The sequence below is a fragment of the Lynx canadensis genome, chromosome C1 (assembly GCF_007474595.2).
Source record: "Lynx canadensis isolate LIC74 chromosome C1, mLynCan4.pri.v2, whole genome shotgun sequence".
Lineage (NCBI taxonomy): Eukaryota > Metazoa > Chordata > Mammalia > Carnivora > Felidae > Lynx > Lynx canadensis.
Window position 1 is genome coordinate 186,695,963 of NC_044310.1, and position 16,914 is coordinate 186,712,876.

A 16,914-nucleotide genomic window follows, 5' to 3' on the forward strand; every position below is an offset into this window, starting at 1 on the left:
CCTCCATGAAAAATGAATAAACCTTAAAAAAAAATTTTTTTTTTTAAATGGGCAGAGGACCTGAATAGATATTTTTCCAAAGAACACATACAGATGGCCAACAGGTACATGAAAAGTACTTAACATCACCAATCATCAGGGAAATGCAAATCAAAACCATTAGATATCACCTTGTACCTGCAAGAATGGCTATTACCAAAAAGACAATATTGAAATAAGTGTTGCCAAGGATGTGGAGAGAGGAAATCCTGTGCATTATTGATGAAAATGTAAACTGGTGCAGCAACAGTATGGCAATCAGTATGGAGGTTCATCAAAAAATTAAAAATAAAACTACCATATGATCTAGCAGTTCCACTTCTGGTACATATCTAAAGGAAACAAAATCACTGAACTCGAAAAGACATCTCCACTCCCATTCACTGCAGCATTATTTACAAAAGCAAGACATGGAAACAATCTAGTGTTCACTGACAGATGAGTGGGTAAAGAAAATAGAAAATATGGTGTACACACACACACATGGGGCGGGGGCAATAAATATTATTCAACCATAAAAAAGCAAAAAAATCCTGCTATTTGCAACAACATGGACAGATCTTGAGGGCAAATCTGTAACTAGCTGTAGTGACGGATGTTAACTTACTGAGGTAATCATTTCACAATATAAAATATATTGAATCATTGGGTTGTGCATCTAAAATTAATAAATCTTATATTTCAATCGCATCTCAATTAAAAATTGTCTTTGATCATTATTATTAATCATTGTTATTTAAATAACAAGTGTACAATTCATTTTTAAAAAGTACTATAAGGAATTCATATTAGAAAGAGAAGATAATGGGTCCTTCATGGAATAAGAGTCAGTGTTGTACAACTGATAAGGACAAAAGAGAAATATTAAGCTTCCAAACATTAGGAACAATTCACTGAGTTTTATAGTCTATCTACTTACATGGCATAATAAACCCCTGTGAGGAGTTGCACCATGAATTCGGGATCCAATACTATTCGACCACAGAGTTCTTTCCAGTGTTTTTCATGTTGCCGTGGAAACCCACTCACACAAACCCTAGGAAAAGATGGAATTTGCCATGTATGATTTCCTGATTCATTAAACATTTTTCCTTCCATAAATTCACTTATTCAATTATTCATCCCTCTTATATTTACTGAGTACCTGCTATGTGCCAGTCACTGTCCTGGGCCTACGCATACAGTTATGAATAGACAAAAAGATAAAAACAAAATCTGTGCCCTCATGAAACATACATTCTAGAGAACCTTCTCAATAAAAGCAACAAGTTTTCTCAAATAGCTAACTATCTCTGTCGTCCTTCTCCTTCTTTACAAAACAAATGTATAATTCTTACATGTCCCAAATTGTATCAGGATGAATTAGTGGGAGATACAGAAATTTCAAAACAAATTAAGGGACATTTCAAAATACTGATGTTTGTGAGGGCTTTTTATTTTTTGTTTTTACATAATCTCTACACCCAACATGGGGCTAGAACTCACAACCCTGAGATCAAAAGTCGCACGCTGTACCCACTACGTCAGCCAGGTGCTCTATGAGGCCATTTTTTAATTAAAGTGCCATAAATAAGCTTCTGTCTTCATCTCATTAAGAAATGCTTCCAGAAAAGTTATGCTGAATAATTACCAAAGTTGTAATGTACTTATATTATTTTAATCAATTAGTTTGTTAGAATAATTGTAATGGTGAGTCCAGAAGAAATTTTTCAGTGTTTAGTGCATTACAGTCTTGGGAAATTTTTTTTAAATCTCAATTTACACATATATTTTTGTAGCAGAGATATACAATTAAGAGATCAATTAAAGACTTATAAGCATAGGGATGCCTGGCTGGCTCAGCTGGTGGAGCATGTGACTCTTGATCTTAGGGTTCTGAGTTCAAACCCCATGCTGGGTGTGGAGCCTGCTTAAAAAAAAAGTACAAAACAAAACCTACAATGGTTAAATTAAAAAAAAAAAAAAGACTTGTAAACATAGTATGGCATTATATTAGTATAAAATTATGTGGGCAAAGTAGTAGGGAAGATCAATTTCAAGGAGGAAAAGAAATAATGTTAGATTATTAAAAGCTTGTTCATCTATTCCTCAAACGGATTATGGTGGGTATTTACACTATAAACATTTAAAATACTGACCTAACAATTATTTGGTTTATTTTGTGAATATGTACATGCCAGAAATCATACCATTTGCAACTATTTAAGATAAAATGAAAAATTTTAATGTTAACTTAAAACGTGTACAGCTACACAGTGTGTCAAAATTTTTTAGGGGATATATGAGCAAAAGTGTGAGGACCACTAAATTCTGCCATCATTTTTGCTCTTAAGAAACTCTGTTAATAAAGTGCCACAAAAATTACAGATTTGGCAGAATTGTTTTCATGAATCAATGTTAGGTCGCTTATAAATATTTTAAAAAATGTTTTTTTAATGTTTATTTATTTTTGAGAGAGAGAGAGAGAGAGAGAGAGAGAGAGAGAGAGACAGAGCATGAGTGGGGGAGAAGAAGACAGAGAGGGAGACACAGGATCCGAAGCAGGCTCCAGGCTCTGAGCTGTCAGCACAGAGCCCGACGCGGGGCTCAAGCCCACAAACCACAAAATCATGACCAGAGCCAAAGTCAGATGCTTAACCGACTGAGCCACCTAGGCACCCCTATAAATAAATTTATCTGTAGATAGGCAATAAGTACTTAAACAGTATACTCTCTTGATAACAGTATCTAGGTTAGAGACAAGAATTTTGTTAGTCATTAATCATATTACAGGCAAGTGAAAATAATACAGCTATTTTAAGAGAATCTATAAAATCAAACTTGTAGCTAATTAGATTGACTTTTCCCCAATTAGCAAAACAATTTTGTTGTAAATAGGACCACACTCTCTTCCCACTAACACAACAGTATGAACTTGAGCAAAACATTTGGGAGTGGACAGTCTCTTGTAGGGCCATGAATCCCTGTATGATCCCTCCCTTGCTGGTATTCACACCCTATATATCACCTACTATTGAGTGTGGGTGGGATCTGTGATTTGCTTCCAACCAATAGGATATGGCAAAGGTGATGGGATTTCTGTAACTACATGTATGTGATTATTTTATATAACAAGGCTGCAGTGTAGGTCTCGCTGGAGTCTCTCTCCACTTTGAAGAAGCAAGCTACCATTTTGTAGGCTGCCTATGTAGAGAAGACTACATGGCAAAGAACTAGGCTGGCCTTTAGCAGTCAGCCAACAAGAAGCTGAAGCCCTCAGTCCTACAACTATAAGAACAGAATTCTGCCAATAAAAGTGTACAATACCTCAGTTGAGCCTCAGATAAAACTGTACCTTCAGCTGACATATTAAACACAGCTTTCTAAGACCCTAAGCAGAGGACCCAGCTAATGCATGCCTAGACTCCTGACTTACAGAAACTGTGAAATAATAAATGTGTGCTATTTTAGCTGTTACGTTCATAGTACATGGCAATTTGTTACGAGGCAATAGAAAACTAATAGAGTAAAACCTTGGATTGCGAGTAACATGTTCTGCAAGTGTTCCACAAGACAAGCAAACATTTCTAATAAAATTTTAACTTGATTAATGAGTGATGTCTTGCAATACGAGTAGTACGTGATACCAGATGTCACATGATCACAACTGAGCCAAGGGTTCTTCTCTCTCTCTTGCTGTGGAATCGTGGGCGGGTGACTGTCTTGATGCTCAGATGCTTGGTCTCAGGCTGCAGTGTTTGGCAGAAATTAGTGATTTTTCAGAACGCTGGAAGGTGCCCACAACTGGCGCTAGTGTGTTTTTTGTCACTTCAAAACACCTGTGGACAGTCCTTTGCTTTTCCACACAAGAGTAAGCTTACGAATGCTTTGCTTCCTTCTAGGTCAGGCCGTCTATAGATATAGACCCTCTCCTCTGCTGCCCTACTGCCAGTTACATTAAATACAGTATATGACAAGAGTTTATTAATACTGTACTGTAGTCAACATGTATACAACACAACATGTAGAAAAAGATTCCACTGAGTCAATAGACAGCAGCGATTCCATTAGTGATAGTGAAAGTCATCCTCTCCTCTCTCGTCTCACTCACACCAGCCACAAAGGTTTTCAAAGGTAAGTGCAGGTTAATTTACTTTTCTTTATATTTTGTATTTTCTTTATTATTTTGTATTATATTACAGTACTGTAATCACTTTTATCTGAATATTTTTGGGTTGTGGAATGAATCATCTGAGTTTTCATTATTTCTCATGGGGAAATTTGCTTTGATATGCAAGTGCTTTGGATTACAAGCATGTTTCTGGAATGAATTATGCTCCCAAACCAAGGTTTTACTGTAGAGCATTTAACCTTTTTCAGGGCACTCAGTTTCCTCAAGTAAAAATCAGTTGGACAGAGAGATACCTGGGTGGCTCAGTTGGCTGAGTGTCTGACTTCAGCTCAGGTCATGATCTCACGGTTTGTGGGTTCAGGCCCCACATGAGGCTCTGTGCTGACAGCTCAGAGCCTGGAGGCTACCTTGGATTCTGCGTCTCCCTCCCCTATTCTCTGCCCTCGCCTATTCTCTGCCCCTCCCCTATTCACATTCTCTCAAAAATAAATAAACATTTTTTAAAAATTTAAAAGATCAGTTGGACAGAATGAACTCAGGGTTCTTTTTATAATTGAAATTCTGTGACTCAAAAGGTACTCTGACTCTAAACTAACTTATATTAAATTTTTTTTTCTATACTGGACATTTAAATTTCAGCTCAGCTGAACTCAAATTATTAGAAATTCTGAATTAGTGAAGACTGGAACACACAAATACAAATGAGACATATAAATGATTAATGCTATTGCTAATTTTATTCAAAGCACAGTTATTGTGAAATATATAAATGAAAAACTTCACATTCCTTCAGACTTTCTCCACATATAGGACTATTATTTAAAGCTCTCAAAGGGATTTATAAAACTGGGCATCCAGGCAGTGATTAGGTGTATTGCTAAGCCAAACTAAATTTAAGACATCTTGGCTTGACTTGATGTTCAGCTAGAAACTACTTCTTTAATGCTAAAATACTTTTAAGAAGTCATGATACGTGAGGGATGATAAGAATTCCTACAGGAATGTAAGCTCCTTGAGTTTTGTTTACTGCTATATTACCAAAAATTAGAACAGCACCTACTACAGAAAATGCGCTCAATAAATATTTGTCAAATAAATGAATATGAAGGCTAATGATAACTATTCTTCTCACCTGGAGCCCATCCGACAAAGAGACTGGTAAGATGAAGCAGGCATATACACAATAGCAGAATTATAACACAACATGAGAAAACTCAGGACTTCAAACCTAGAAAAAATAAACAAAGGAAAAGGATTACAAACAATTATTTCTACCAGAGACTACAGTAAGTCATTTCTTTGGTGGGTGTTTATAACAAGAATGTGTTAATATTGACTGTCATGATTTTTCAATCAGATTGCTGTGATATCCTCCTCAATGATTTCCCTGTTTTCATCTTCCTTATTAATTGCTACCGTCTATATTTTCCTCCTCCAAAAATAAGCCATCATGCTTAAACAGATGACTCCCCTATCATATTAACCCACTGTTCCTATTGACTGCATGATAAAATCCAAACCAATCATGACATAAAAGGCCTTTAAAATCCACCCTCAAAACCTACCTCTCCAACCTTACTTCCCTCCACTGCTTACCTCGTATACCACACTACATCAATCTTCTTACCACTCCATGAATACATCATAACTTTTTGTAACTCCATGCTTTTCTAGAGGTTGCTCTTTCTTACTAGAACATACTTTTTCACTGGGGTAATTACTGCTTAAGTTTCAAATGTTGGTTCAAATTTTTACCTTAGATATAAAGCCATTCTTAATTCTCCCAGCTAAAGGAAACAGTTCTCTTTGTTTTGTAGCTCTAATACAGCACAGTGAATCTTAATTGCTGGTGTTTAGCTACGTAGTACCTATTTACTAATAAGCAACTTTAGTTTACTCATTTAGTTTATCATTCCTAGGTCTAGTATCCAACATTGTCTAATATGTTATAATTGCTCAAAAACGTTTATTTTAAATTTATAAAGAATTTTATTGAATGAATAAATATTTCTTAATTTTTAAAGTCTCTAAGAAAGTGGCTCCTTAATCTGGATGCACACTACTGTTATTTAAGGACATTCTGGAATGATATATTCTGGTGCCTCAACCCAGACTGACCCAATTAGAATCTATGAGGGCATGATCCAAGAAAGTTGTACTTCTAAAACGCTTCTTATAGGTGGTAAAGAGTATATAGAAACTCTTTGTACTATTTTTGAGATATTTTCTGTAAAAAAAAAAAAAAGTCTGAAATTATTTCAAAAGAAAAAGTTAAAAACTGAGTTGAAAGTCTGACTTGGAAGCAGTCATATCTTCAGATTCCTTCTCCATCTCAATACTGTTAGGTTTATTGAAGACTTACTTTTTTAAAGGATTAAAGAAAATTCTATGTGGGTGCCACATGGGTGGTTCAGTGGGTTAGGCATCTCACTCTTGATTTCAGCTCAAGTCATGACCTCACGGGTGGGATTGAGCCCTGCAACGGGCTCTATGCTGACAGTTACAGAGCCTGCTTGGGATTCTCTTTCTCCCTCTCTCTCTCAAAATAAATAAACTTAAAAAAAAAAAAGAAAAGAAAAAAAAGAAGAGAAGGAAGGAAGGAAGGAAGGAAGGAAGGAAGGAAGGGAAAGAGAGAAAGAAAGAGAGAAAGAAAGAGAAAGAAAGAAAGAAAGAAAGAAAGAAAGAAAGAAAGAAAGAAAGAAAGAAAGAAAGAAAGAAAAAGAAATTTCTACCTGGGAACCACCAAGCAATTAATAATTGTGGTTTGGAGTGGGCATTGGAGTGGGGCAGATACCATACTGAAAAAAGGAAAATAAAATATTTCATACTGGATACTGAAACCTCAAGTTCTCCTTCCCTCCTTGGTCACTAGAATGCTAGCAACCAGCCCTCTAGCGAAGAGACTGAAAGAGTTTCTCTAGGGAATTAGACCACTCTAAGAGGAAAGACATAGAGGTATATAGACTTGGGAAGTTATCCAACTGAATGGCTCAGTGAAGTTCACAGTCAACTAGCCCTATTCACAAAGTCAGAGCTGCTCATTTTTTATTTCCTTTCCTTAGTCTTCCATAGTATAAGGAGTGGGGAGGATTACCAGACATCTGAAGAACTCCACTAACATGAAATGAAATCAAAATAAAGAAATACAAAAAGGATAGGGGCATAATTTGGAGGAAACATAGAATATACAAGGAGAAAAAAAAAACTTTGAATAAATACATTATCATTAATATTCCCCCAAATTAAGAGAAGATGTTTCTAGGAAAAATTAAGGATCTCTTTGAAAAGACTACTTAGAAAACTAACTGCCAAAATTAAGAACTCAAGAAAAAGACTGGTGGATGAAGTTGAGGAAATATCACAGAAAGTAAAGCTAAAGGAAAAAGATATGGCAGATGGCAGGGAAAAGAGGACCATTCCAATAGTTGCAACATCCAAATGTGACCACGGCCACAGCAACATCTTACTAGATACGTGGCCAAAGGCAATGGAAACAAAAGCAAACATACACTATTGAGAATTCAACAAGATAAAAAGTTTCTGCCCAGCAGAGGAAACAATAAAACTAAAAGGCAACCTTCGCAATGGAGAAGATATTTTCAAATGACATATCTGATAAAGGGTTAGTATGTAAAATCTATAAAGAACTTATCAAATTCAACACCCAAAAAACAAATAATCCACTGAAGAAATGAATAGGCAGAATTTATGAATAGACACTTTTCCAAAGACATCCATCCAGATGGCTAACAGATACGTGAAAAGATGCTCAATATCACTCATCATCAAGGGAAATAGAAATCAAAACCACAAGGTATCACCTCACACCTGTCAGAAGGGCTAAAATTAACAACACAAGAAACAACAGGTGTTGGTGAGGATGCAGAGTAAGGGAACCCTCTTGCACTGTTGGTGGGAATGCAAACTTGCACAGACACTCTGGAGAACAGTATAAAGGTTCCTCAAAAAACTAAAAACAGAACTACCCTGTGATCCAGCAATTGCACTATTAGGTATTTACCCAGACGATACAAAAATGCAGATTCAAAGGGATACATGCACCCTCATGTTTATAGCAACATTATCAACAATAGTCAAACTATGGAGAAAGCCTAAATGTCCACTGACTAATGAACGGCTAAGAAGGTGTGGTATACATATATATAATTGAATATTAACTCAGCCATCAAAAAGAATGGAATTTTGCCATTTGCAACCATGTGGATGGAGCTAAGCAAAATAAGTAAATCAGAGAAAGAAAAATACCATATGATTTCACTCCTATACGGAATCTAAGAAACAAAACAGATAAACACATGGGAAGGGGAGGGAGAGAGAGAAGAGAGGAAAACAAACCACAAGAGACTCTTTTTTTTTTTTTTTTAATATTTATTTATTTTTGAGAGAGACAGAGACAGGATGCAAGTGGGTTAGGGACAGAGAGAGAGGGAGACACAGAATCTGAAGCAGGCTCCAGGCTCCGAGGTGTCAGCCCAGAACCCGACGTGGGGCTCAAACTTATGAGCTGTGAAATCATGACCTGAGCCGAAGTCGGATGCTCAACCAACTGAGCCACCCAGGCGCCCCCACAAGAGATTCTTGGCGACAGAGAACAAACTGAGGGTTGATGGAGGGAGGTGGGTGGGAGATGGGCTAGATGGGTGATGGGTATTAAAAAGGGAACTTGTGATGAGCAGTGTTATATGTAAGTGATGAATCACTGAATTCTACTCCAGAAATCAATATTGCACTGTATGTTAACTAAAATTAAAAAAAAAAAAAAAGAGTGAAGGGAGATCCCAAGATAATAAATGTATACCAGGCAGAGAGGGCAACACAGCCCAGATTAAAGTAAGTGAAAGGCTCCAGGAACCCCTTTCACAGGAAAATGAAATTGGGAGAATAATTGATATGAATGAAAATTTAAAAGGAGATTTAGACAACTGATAGAGAATTTATAGGAGCTGAATTATAAAGCAGATAATAAAGAAAAAAAGGACAATTATGAACTCCAAGTAAAACAAAAAGGTCCACAGGAAAGGAAAAGTAATCAATTAATTACAAACCTCAGTCATACAAAGCAAGGAAGCTTAAAATGAACCGTGGTCACTGATAATAATAAATTTGAAAAATGAGTTCCCCACAGTTAAACAGAACTATATCAAGAGGACAGGAGGAAGAGAGAGAAAATGAGTTAAATCTTTATCTTTCATAGAGATAGTTATTAGATAATATCCCAAACTCAAAAATTAAGAAGCAGCAAGTTACTTAAAGAGTAAGTATTAAGAAAGTCAGTTAAAAGCAAGATTTCTCAAGCTTTGCACCACTGGCATTTTGGGCTAGATAAGTGTTTGTTGTGGGAGGCTGGCCCAAGCATCACAGGATGGTTGAGCAGCAACATCTACACATCAGATGCCTACAGCAGCCCTCCCTCCTACCTAGCTGTGACAATCAAACAAATATCCAGGTATTACCGTATGTTTGCTGGGAGGCAGAAATGCTCTGGTTGAGAACCACTGGTTAAAAGTTGTTATAATACCTCGGAAAGGAGAAGTGGAAGAGGGGGTAGGGAGGAGCTGGAGACTGTAGTTTTTCTTCATAAACTGTATAGAGTGAATGCATGTTTAAATATGAAAAAAATACGTATCTGCATGTGTATATGTGAGTATTCTTGATATAGTAGACTGTACAAAAACTAAATAACAAAAAACTAAAACCTACAGCAAAAAACAAAGAAAACAGTAGCACAAGTGAGATAACAGATTTCATAACCACTTCAATGGCTACACTTCAAGAGATGGATGCTTGCTTGTGGGAATATAAAATGGTTCACTTACTCTAGAAAACATCATGAGAGTTTCTTAAAAAGTTAAGCATTAAATTATCATATGACCTAACCATCTGCTCTTAGGTATATACCCAAAAGAAATGAAAATGTATGTTCATATAAAAACTTATAAACAAATGTTCACAGCAGTACTATTCAGAAATAGCCCCAAAGTGGAAATAACCCAAATGTCCATCAACTGATGAATGGATAAATAAAATGTATATCAAAATGATGGAAAATTATGCAGTTACACAAAGGAAGGTAGTACTAAATACACAATACCACATAAATGAATCTTAAAAACATGCTACAAAGTCAGACACAAAAGGCCACATATTGCATAATTCCATTTACACTAAATGTCTAGAATAGACAGAAATCTACAGATAGAAAAGTAAGTTTTGTGGTGGCCAGGGACTGGAGGGAAGGAAAGGGGAATTTCTTTTTGGTGTGATAAAAATGTCCTGGAATTATTAATTTATTTCTTTTTAAATATTTTATTATTTATTTTTGAGAGAGAGACAAAGCATGAGCAGGGGAGGGGCAGAGAGAGAGGGAGACACAGAATCCAAAGCAGGCTCCAGGCCCAGGCTCTGAGGTATCAGCACAGAGCCTGACGTGGGGCTCGAACTCACAAACTGTGAGATAATGACCTAAGCCCAAGTCGGATGCCCAACAGACTGAGCCACCCAGGTGCCCCAAAATGTCCTGGAATTAAACAGTGTTAGTAGTTACACAATCTTGTAAATATACTAAAAATCAATGAATTGTACACTTTTAAGGGGGTGAATTTAATGTATATGAAGTATACCTTAATTAAAAATAATGTAAAAATTAATAATTAACTGAAAATGTGCAAGGTGTAAAACAGTGCAGTTTTCTCAATATTAAAAAAACTCTTTCAAATCACTAGGGGAAAAAATATCCAGTTCAATATGAAAAATGGAGACAGAACATGAATAGGCATTTCATAAGTCAGGAAAAATAATTGATGAATATATTAAAAGTGTTTACGCCCAGTCATAATTAAGGGAATGACAAATAAAACAATGTAACATCAATTTTTAATGATCAATTGGCAAAGATTAAAAATTTTTTAAATACCCACTATTGGGGGTCAGTATGAGGAAATAGGCCTTCTCAAACTACTGGTAGGATATTGCTGGTGTAGTTGTTCAGGGGGAGGGTAATTTGGAAATACCTACTCAAAGTGAAAAAGGAGACAATCTTTAGCTTAGCAATTTCATCACTAGGAATTTATCTTACAGATAACTTTGGTGCTCTTATGCACCAAATATATATATATACAAAAAACAAAACAAAACTAGGTTCCCTGCAATATTGTTTACAGTAGCAAAAAAGTAAAACAACCTAAATTTTAGTCAATGTAAGACTGGCTAAAAAACCGACAGGGTATGTACATATGTGTGTGTGTGTGTGTGTGTGTGTGTGTGTGTGTGTGTATATATGTATGTGTATATATATATGTGTGTGTGTATATATATATGAATGTATATACATATATATATATAATGAAATACTAAGTAGTCATTAAAAAAGAATATGGAGATCTCTATATGCTGTTATAGAAGTAAGTCTAAGATTTATTCCCCCTTGCCCCCCGCCTTTTTTTAAAGTAGGCTCCAGGCACAGCACGGAGCCCAATTCAGGGCTTGAACTCACGACCCTGAGATCAAGACCTGAGCTGAGATCAAGAGTTGAACACTTAACCGACTTAGCTACCCAGGCACCCCTAAGATTTATTCTTATGGAAAAAAGTTGCAGAACAATATGTATAATGGAGCCCAGTGTGTATGGGCCTGCATGTGTTTAAAGTTGAATATGTGCTTTTGCATGCATTAAAATATTCTGAAAGGACACACAACAAAATGACTAACATTTTAACTACTGAGGGTAGAAATGGAGGGAAGAGGGAAGAGGACACATACTATTCTCTTTGTATTCCCATTTATTCTCATCTATTTATATTCTCTTCTATTTAAAATTTACCACAAGTATATAATGTTATACTTTTAAAAATTAGAGTTAGAAAACAAAAAAGGAACCAGGTAACCAGATGATTTTTATGCAAATCAATCTGCAGACTACACTATGAACCACTCTTTTAATGTAAATTTAATATTGTGAAATTATTTAAGTAAACCAATATAACTAGAAAAAAAAAATTAAGCTGTTACTTTAAGTTGGGATAAAGCCTTCCCCAAGTGTTATACAGCACTCTGCTGGCTAATAAAGGATGATCACTAAAGCTGAATTCCAAAACAATGTGTTAGGATGTAAGGAAAGCCAACGCATTTTCTATCATATATGTAATATTGGAAAGACCCAAAGGAAGAACCAGAATTCCAGACTGAAGCACCAATCAGAGGTAAATGACTGTGGAAATTTGTCTAATTTTACATTCCTTCCATAACTCAAATGTTATAACCAACAAGAGTACTGTTTTACTACAAACATAAAATATTATACAACAAATGACAGTATGACTAACATTCACTATGTGCCAGGCACATGTGGTAAGCATGCCAGGCACTATGCCAAGCATCAGCTCACTTATTCCTCACAACAATCATGTATGTTAATATGAGGTTAAGGATGTGGAAAGCAGTGGGTAGGATAATGTTGGTAAGACTACATACTTCTTCAGAACATGGTGGTATAACTATACTTCTTTCTTCTCCACATCACTTCAACTTTTCTTTTTCTACCTAAAGCATTGGTCTAAGAGCAGGGCTGCAAGTGCAGGTGCCAGAAGCAGAGGATTTCTAAGCAAGAAACTATAACTGTATCTTCAAAATTCCCAAGAGCCTGATGGGGTGGGTTGTGCCATCATCTCATCTGGCAAAACTGGGCTGACACTGAGTACAGATGTATCACCTAGTGTCAAGAGCCCACTAGGTCTGTACCTAGGTAAATCTACCTATAGGGATGGGAGTGGACTGAGGGGAGGCACACGCTAGGCTAATATTGCTGCCAGCAATCTGGACCAGCACAGTGGCCAAACTTAACATCCCTTCTAAAGTAGAAAAGTTTGGGTACAAATGGAGACAGGTCAGAGTGTTTAGTTGAGATAAAGGAATTAATAAATGGATTATGCAATGAGAGAAATTCAATATTACACTGCCACCATGAGAGGTTAAAAGCAAGAGACGACACTGTCTCTTGGTACATCAGATTCTTGAAAGAGTGAAACCATATGTTGGTGAGACCACTCCTGATTTTAGAACCTGATAAAGTCAAACAGAAGCCTGCAAATCTAAGTGGCATTGTTCTGGGAGACATCTTGGTAATATATGAGGATGAACTGCAGTAATAGTTAACTAAGACTCTAGTAATATGCCAGTATCTCTGCCTCTTATTTTTCAGGTCACACCTACTGTCATTCTGTGATATGGTGTAACATTGGCATGGTTGGTAAGGTTATAATACTAATATTGATGTATTGGTAAATTGAGTTAAAGCCTCTTTAGGATGAATGTGAGTAAAAAATGACTGGCCTGAGGGAAAAACTGGACTTAGCTAATCATCAACTAATTTCTATGATCAATATTTCTGCTCAAGTTTATCATAAGGTACAAATAGCAGCAGATGGAGTAGAGCAGGATAGAAAATATTCAAACCGGTACAAAAATATGAGTATGTATGTAGTGGCATTACAGAATAAATCAGTTGTTTCTTCAAATCTATCCCTAATTTACACTGGCTCCTCAAATGTTGGGCTTATTCATAATGATCACATTGCTATCTGTGTCTGTCATATAAATGTGTCTGTCATATTTATGCCCAGATAAACATGATTGTTTTTGTTTAAAAGACTTGGCCAATGGCCAAGGCATAGTCTGTATAGTAAAGAATTTGGCCTTGCCCAAAGAAGTCTAGCCTCCCCGCTAGGAAGCAACCTATGTCATACCTGACAGGAGTGTTTTTGTTTAAGGTGGGGACTGGCCACACTAGAAACAACCACCACCATGTGATTTAGGGTGGGGCTTTGGGTCACAAGCCTCAACCAACCTTGAGGCGGAGATCAACCATGTGAGCAAATAAATCTAATGAGTCATATCTACAATAATGGAGCCCAGTGAAAAGTCTGGACATTGAACTTGACTCTATCCTGTCACACACTGATGCTGGGAGAGGAGGAATGCATCCTTTTTTTTTTAGGAGGAAGCATCTTGACTCCATGGATGAGGACAATAGAAACTTTGCATTTGGAACCCTCCTGATTCTATTTTATGCATCTTTCCCTTTGGCTGATTTTCATCTGTTTCCTTTTCTTGTAATAAACCTTAACTGTGAATAAAACAGCTTTCATTCAGTGAGCTCTGAGTCCTTCTAGTGAGTTATCAAACCTAAGAGAGGTTATGGGAACCCTCCCAAACTTGCAGTTAGTGTCAGAAGTAAGGGAAGTCTTGGGGACTATGCATTCAGTTTGCCTAACTTCAGGAAGGTAGGTACTCTATTAACCCATTCTGCATTGAAGAAAGCAAGGTATAGAGAATAAATAAACTGCGTTGAGAGGAAGACCTTTTAACATATAGTGCTAGAACACAAACCTTGGTTTGGCTGACTTTATGCCCACACTTTTAGTTTTTATTTTGCTTTACACAAGATGACTACACACAGTACCATGCATTAGACGGATAGGTATTTCACTACTATAATGTATTTCACTAGTATGACATTTTAAACCTTTTGCTTCTTCTCTCACCAAACTTGAACCAAAGTAATTAGAGTTAACTATTAAGCATAAATTAATAATTATTACTATCTACAGTTTTGACCATTACCGGTTTTGTGCAGTGAATGTTTCCCTCTGAGGATGAAGATCACTATAAACAACCCTGATGAGATCATGCTGACACAATGCCCCTTCTGTCAAAGCCATGGATCCAATTGTTGAGGGCTACAAAAATAAGGTAAAGTATGAGACTGTGTCTTTAAAATGAAGTAAAAATCTGTATCATATAAGGACATTTAGCTTTGTTTTAGCAGAAGGCAGTTTAAGACCATTTCTCTTATTTAAAACATTTTGCATTTTTCAATTACATATATTCTACAGCTCTTTTTGGAAATTATATATAATACATAAAACTAAAAATATACTGCTTTGTTTTTGGAAGATTATGGAATGAATCTATATTTAGAACACAGAATAAGAAAAGTTGCCAGAGGGGTGCCTGGAGCTCAGTCAGTTAAGTGTCTGACTCTGCTCATGCTCGCCCCCTCGCTCTCTCTCTCTCTCTCTCTCTCAAAAGAAAAAAAAAAAGTTGCTGGAAAGACTAAAGGTTATAAAAACATCAATTTTATTTTTAAAATTAAAATTTTTTTTTTCAGATTCATCAATTTTAACTTATTTGTATTCCAGAACACGAAACAGGCTTGAGACTTCACTGTACATTTAAGTTCTGCAGTTTGTCTAATTTCAGGTAGGTAGATACTTTCACTAATCCCATTCTACAATGAAGAAAACAAGGTGTATGGGTTAAATAGGTGATGGGGATGAAGGAGTACACTTGTCATGATGAGCACTAGATGAAGTAAGGGAATTGTTGAAATCACTATAGTGTATACCTGAAACTAATATAACACTGTATGTTAACTGGAATTAAAATAAAAACTTAAAGCAAGGTACAGAGAGTTATAAACAATATTTAAGACTATAATCAAATGTCTCTTTACTAGTGACACGATTGATTAGATGTTCCTAAAGTTAGAAGCATCCATTCATAAATGTTTCACTATCCTCTGTTTTAGTTCGTAACATGATACACAGAACTTAATTAAAATCTAATTAAGATTATATTCTCAGAAATATTTTATGCTAAAACAAGTCTTGGCTAAATAGGAGGCATTCTATTTCCAATACACAATGAAGTCCCACGGGAATTAATTAAGAAAATAAATAGCAGCATGGAGTTGTGAAGCAAGAGGATACTGTTTACTGATAAGAAAATGGAATATAATTTTTGGACTACTGGTAAAGTTTCTTTAAGTGCTTTCCTTATAACTTTATACACCAAAGGCCACTATAGACCTGAAGCTTGATTCATAGAATATATCCTTAAATAAAGCAGGCAGAAGGATTTCAGCTTAACAGCAGCCTTCTACCTATTATGATTATCAGGGTTCTCACATTGTTCAAATAAATATAAGCAAAACTCAAAAGTGTGCTGTTAATGAATAGACACAGTGCATCAGTTATAGACTCCTTTAAATGGAAATAATTGGTATTAATATCCTTTTAAGTAGACAGTTTCCTAAAAAATAATAAAAAAATCAATCTAACACAGATTTCTAATGAATATGGAAGACTTCAAAAAATTAAAGAATATTTTTAAAAATTCATAAAAGACTAATAAAAAAGTGAAAATGATAGTGGTATAAGAATGAAAAAGAAATAAATAAGAACTAGAGGAAATTTTCCATTAATTACTTTCTGCCTCTCTTCATAACAGCATAGCTTTATATCACTAACAGGCACCTACTGTTAAGAAGTAAATCAATAAAGATGTGTTAGTGTTTATCTCTGGTGAAAAATTGACCTTGATCTCTTATTCAATATAATTTTTTATAAAAATTTTTTTCATGTTTATTTTGAGAGGAAGAGAAAGAGAAAGCGTGAGCGGGAGAGGGGCAGAGAGGAGAGAGAGAATCCCCAGCAGGCTCTGTGCAGTGCAGAGCCTGACGAGGGGCTCTATCTCACAGACCATGAGATCACGATCTGAGCGAAAATCAAGAGTTGGACACTTAACTGACTGAGCCATCCAGGCACCCCATCTTACTCAGAGTAATTTTAAATAATTCTACCTTTCCAATTTTACTTACCTCATGGTATATTGAAGGCTTGGATAAGGAAGGGATAGTAAAAGACAGAACTTTATTGTTTCCATCTTTATCAGCAATTTCCTACAGT

General features: G+C 35.9%; 1 protein-coding gene across 6 annotated transcripts in view; it reads right to left on the minus strand.

Moving 5' to 3' along the window:
- Nucleotides 1-16,914, minus strand: part of FAM126B (family with sequence similarity 126 member B) — an 89,460-nt gene that overhangs the window by 17,675 nt on the left and 54,871 nt on the right. For all 6 annotated transcript variants that reach the window (XM_030324571.2, XM_030324565.2, XM_030324569.1 and 3 more), the window contains 4 exons: nucleotides 16,827-16,907; nucleotides 14,789-14,904; nucleotides 5,283-5,378; nucleotides 959-1,075 (listed from right to left, as the gene is read on the minus strand). In XM_030324571.2, coding sequence (XP_030180431.1) covers nucleotides 959-1,075; nucleotides 5,283-5,378; nucleotides 14,789-14,904; nucleotides 16,827-16,907 — 410 coding nt within the window. The remainder of the gene's footprint in view (nucleotides 1-958; nucleotides 1,076-5,282; nucleotides 5,379-14,788; nucleotides 14,905-16,826; nucleotides 16,908-16,914) is intronic.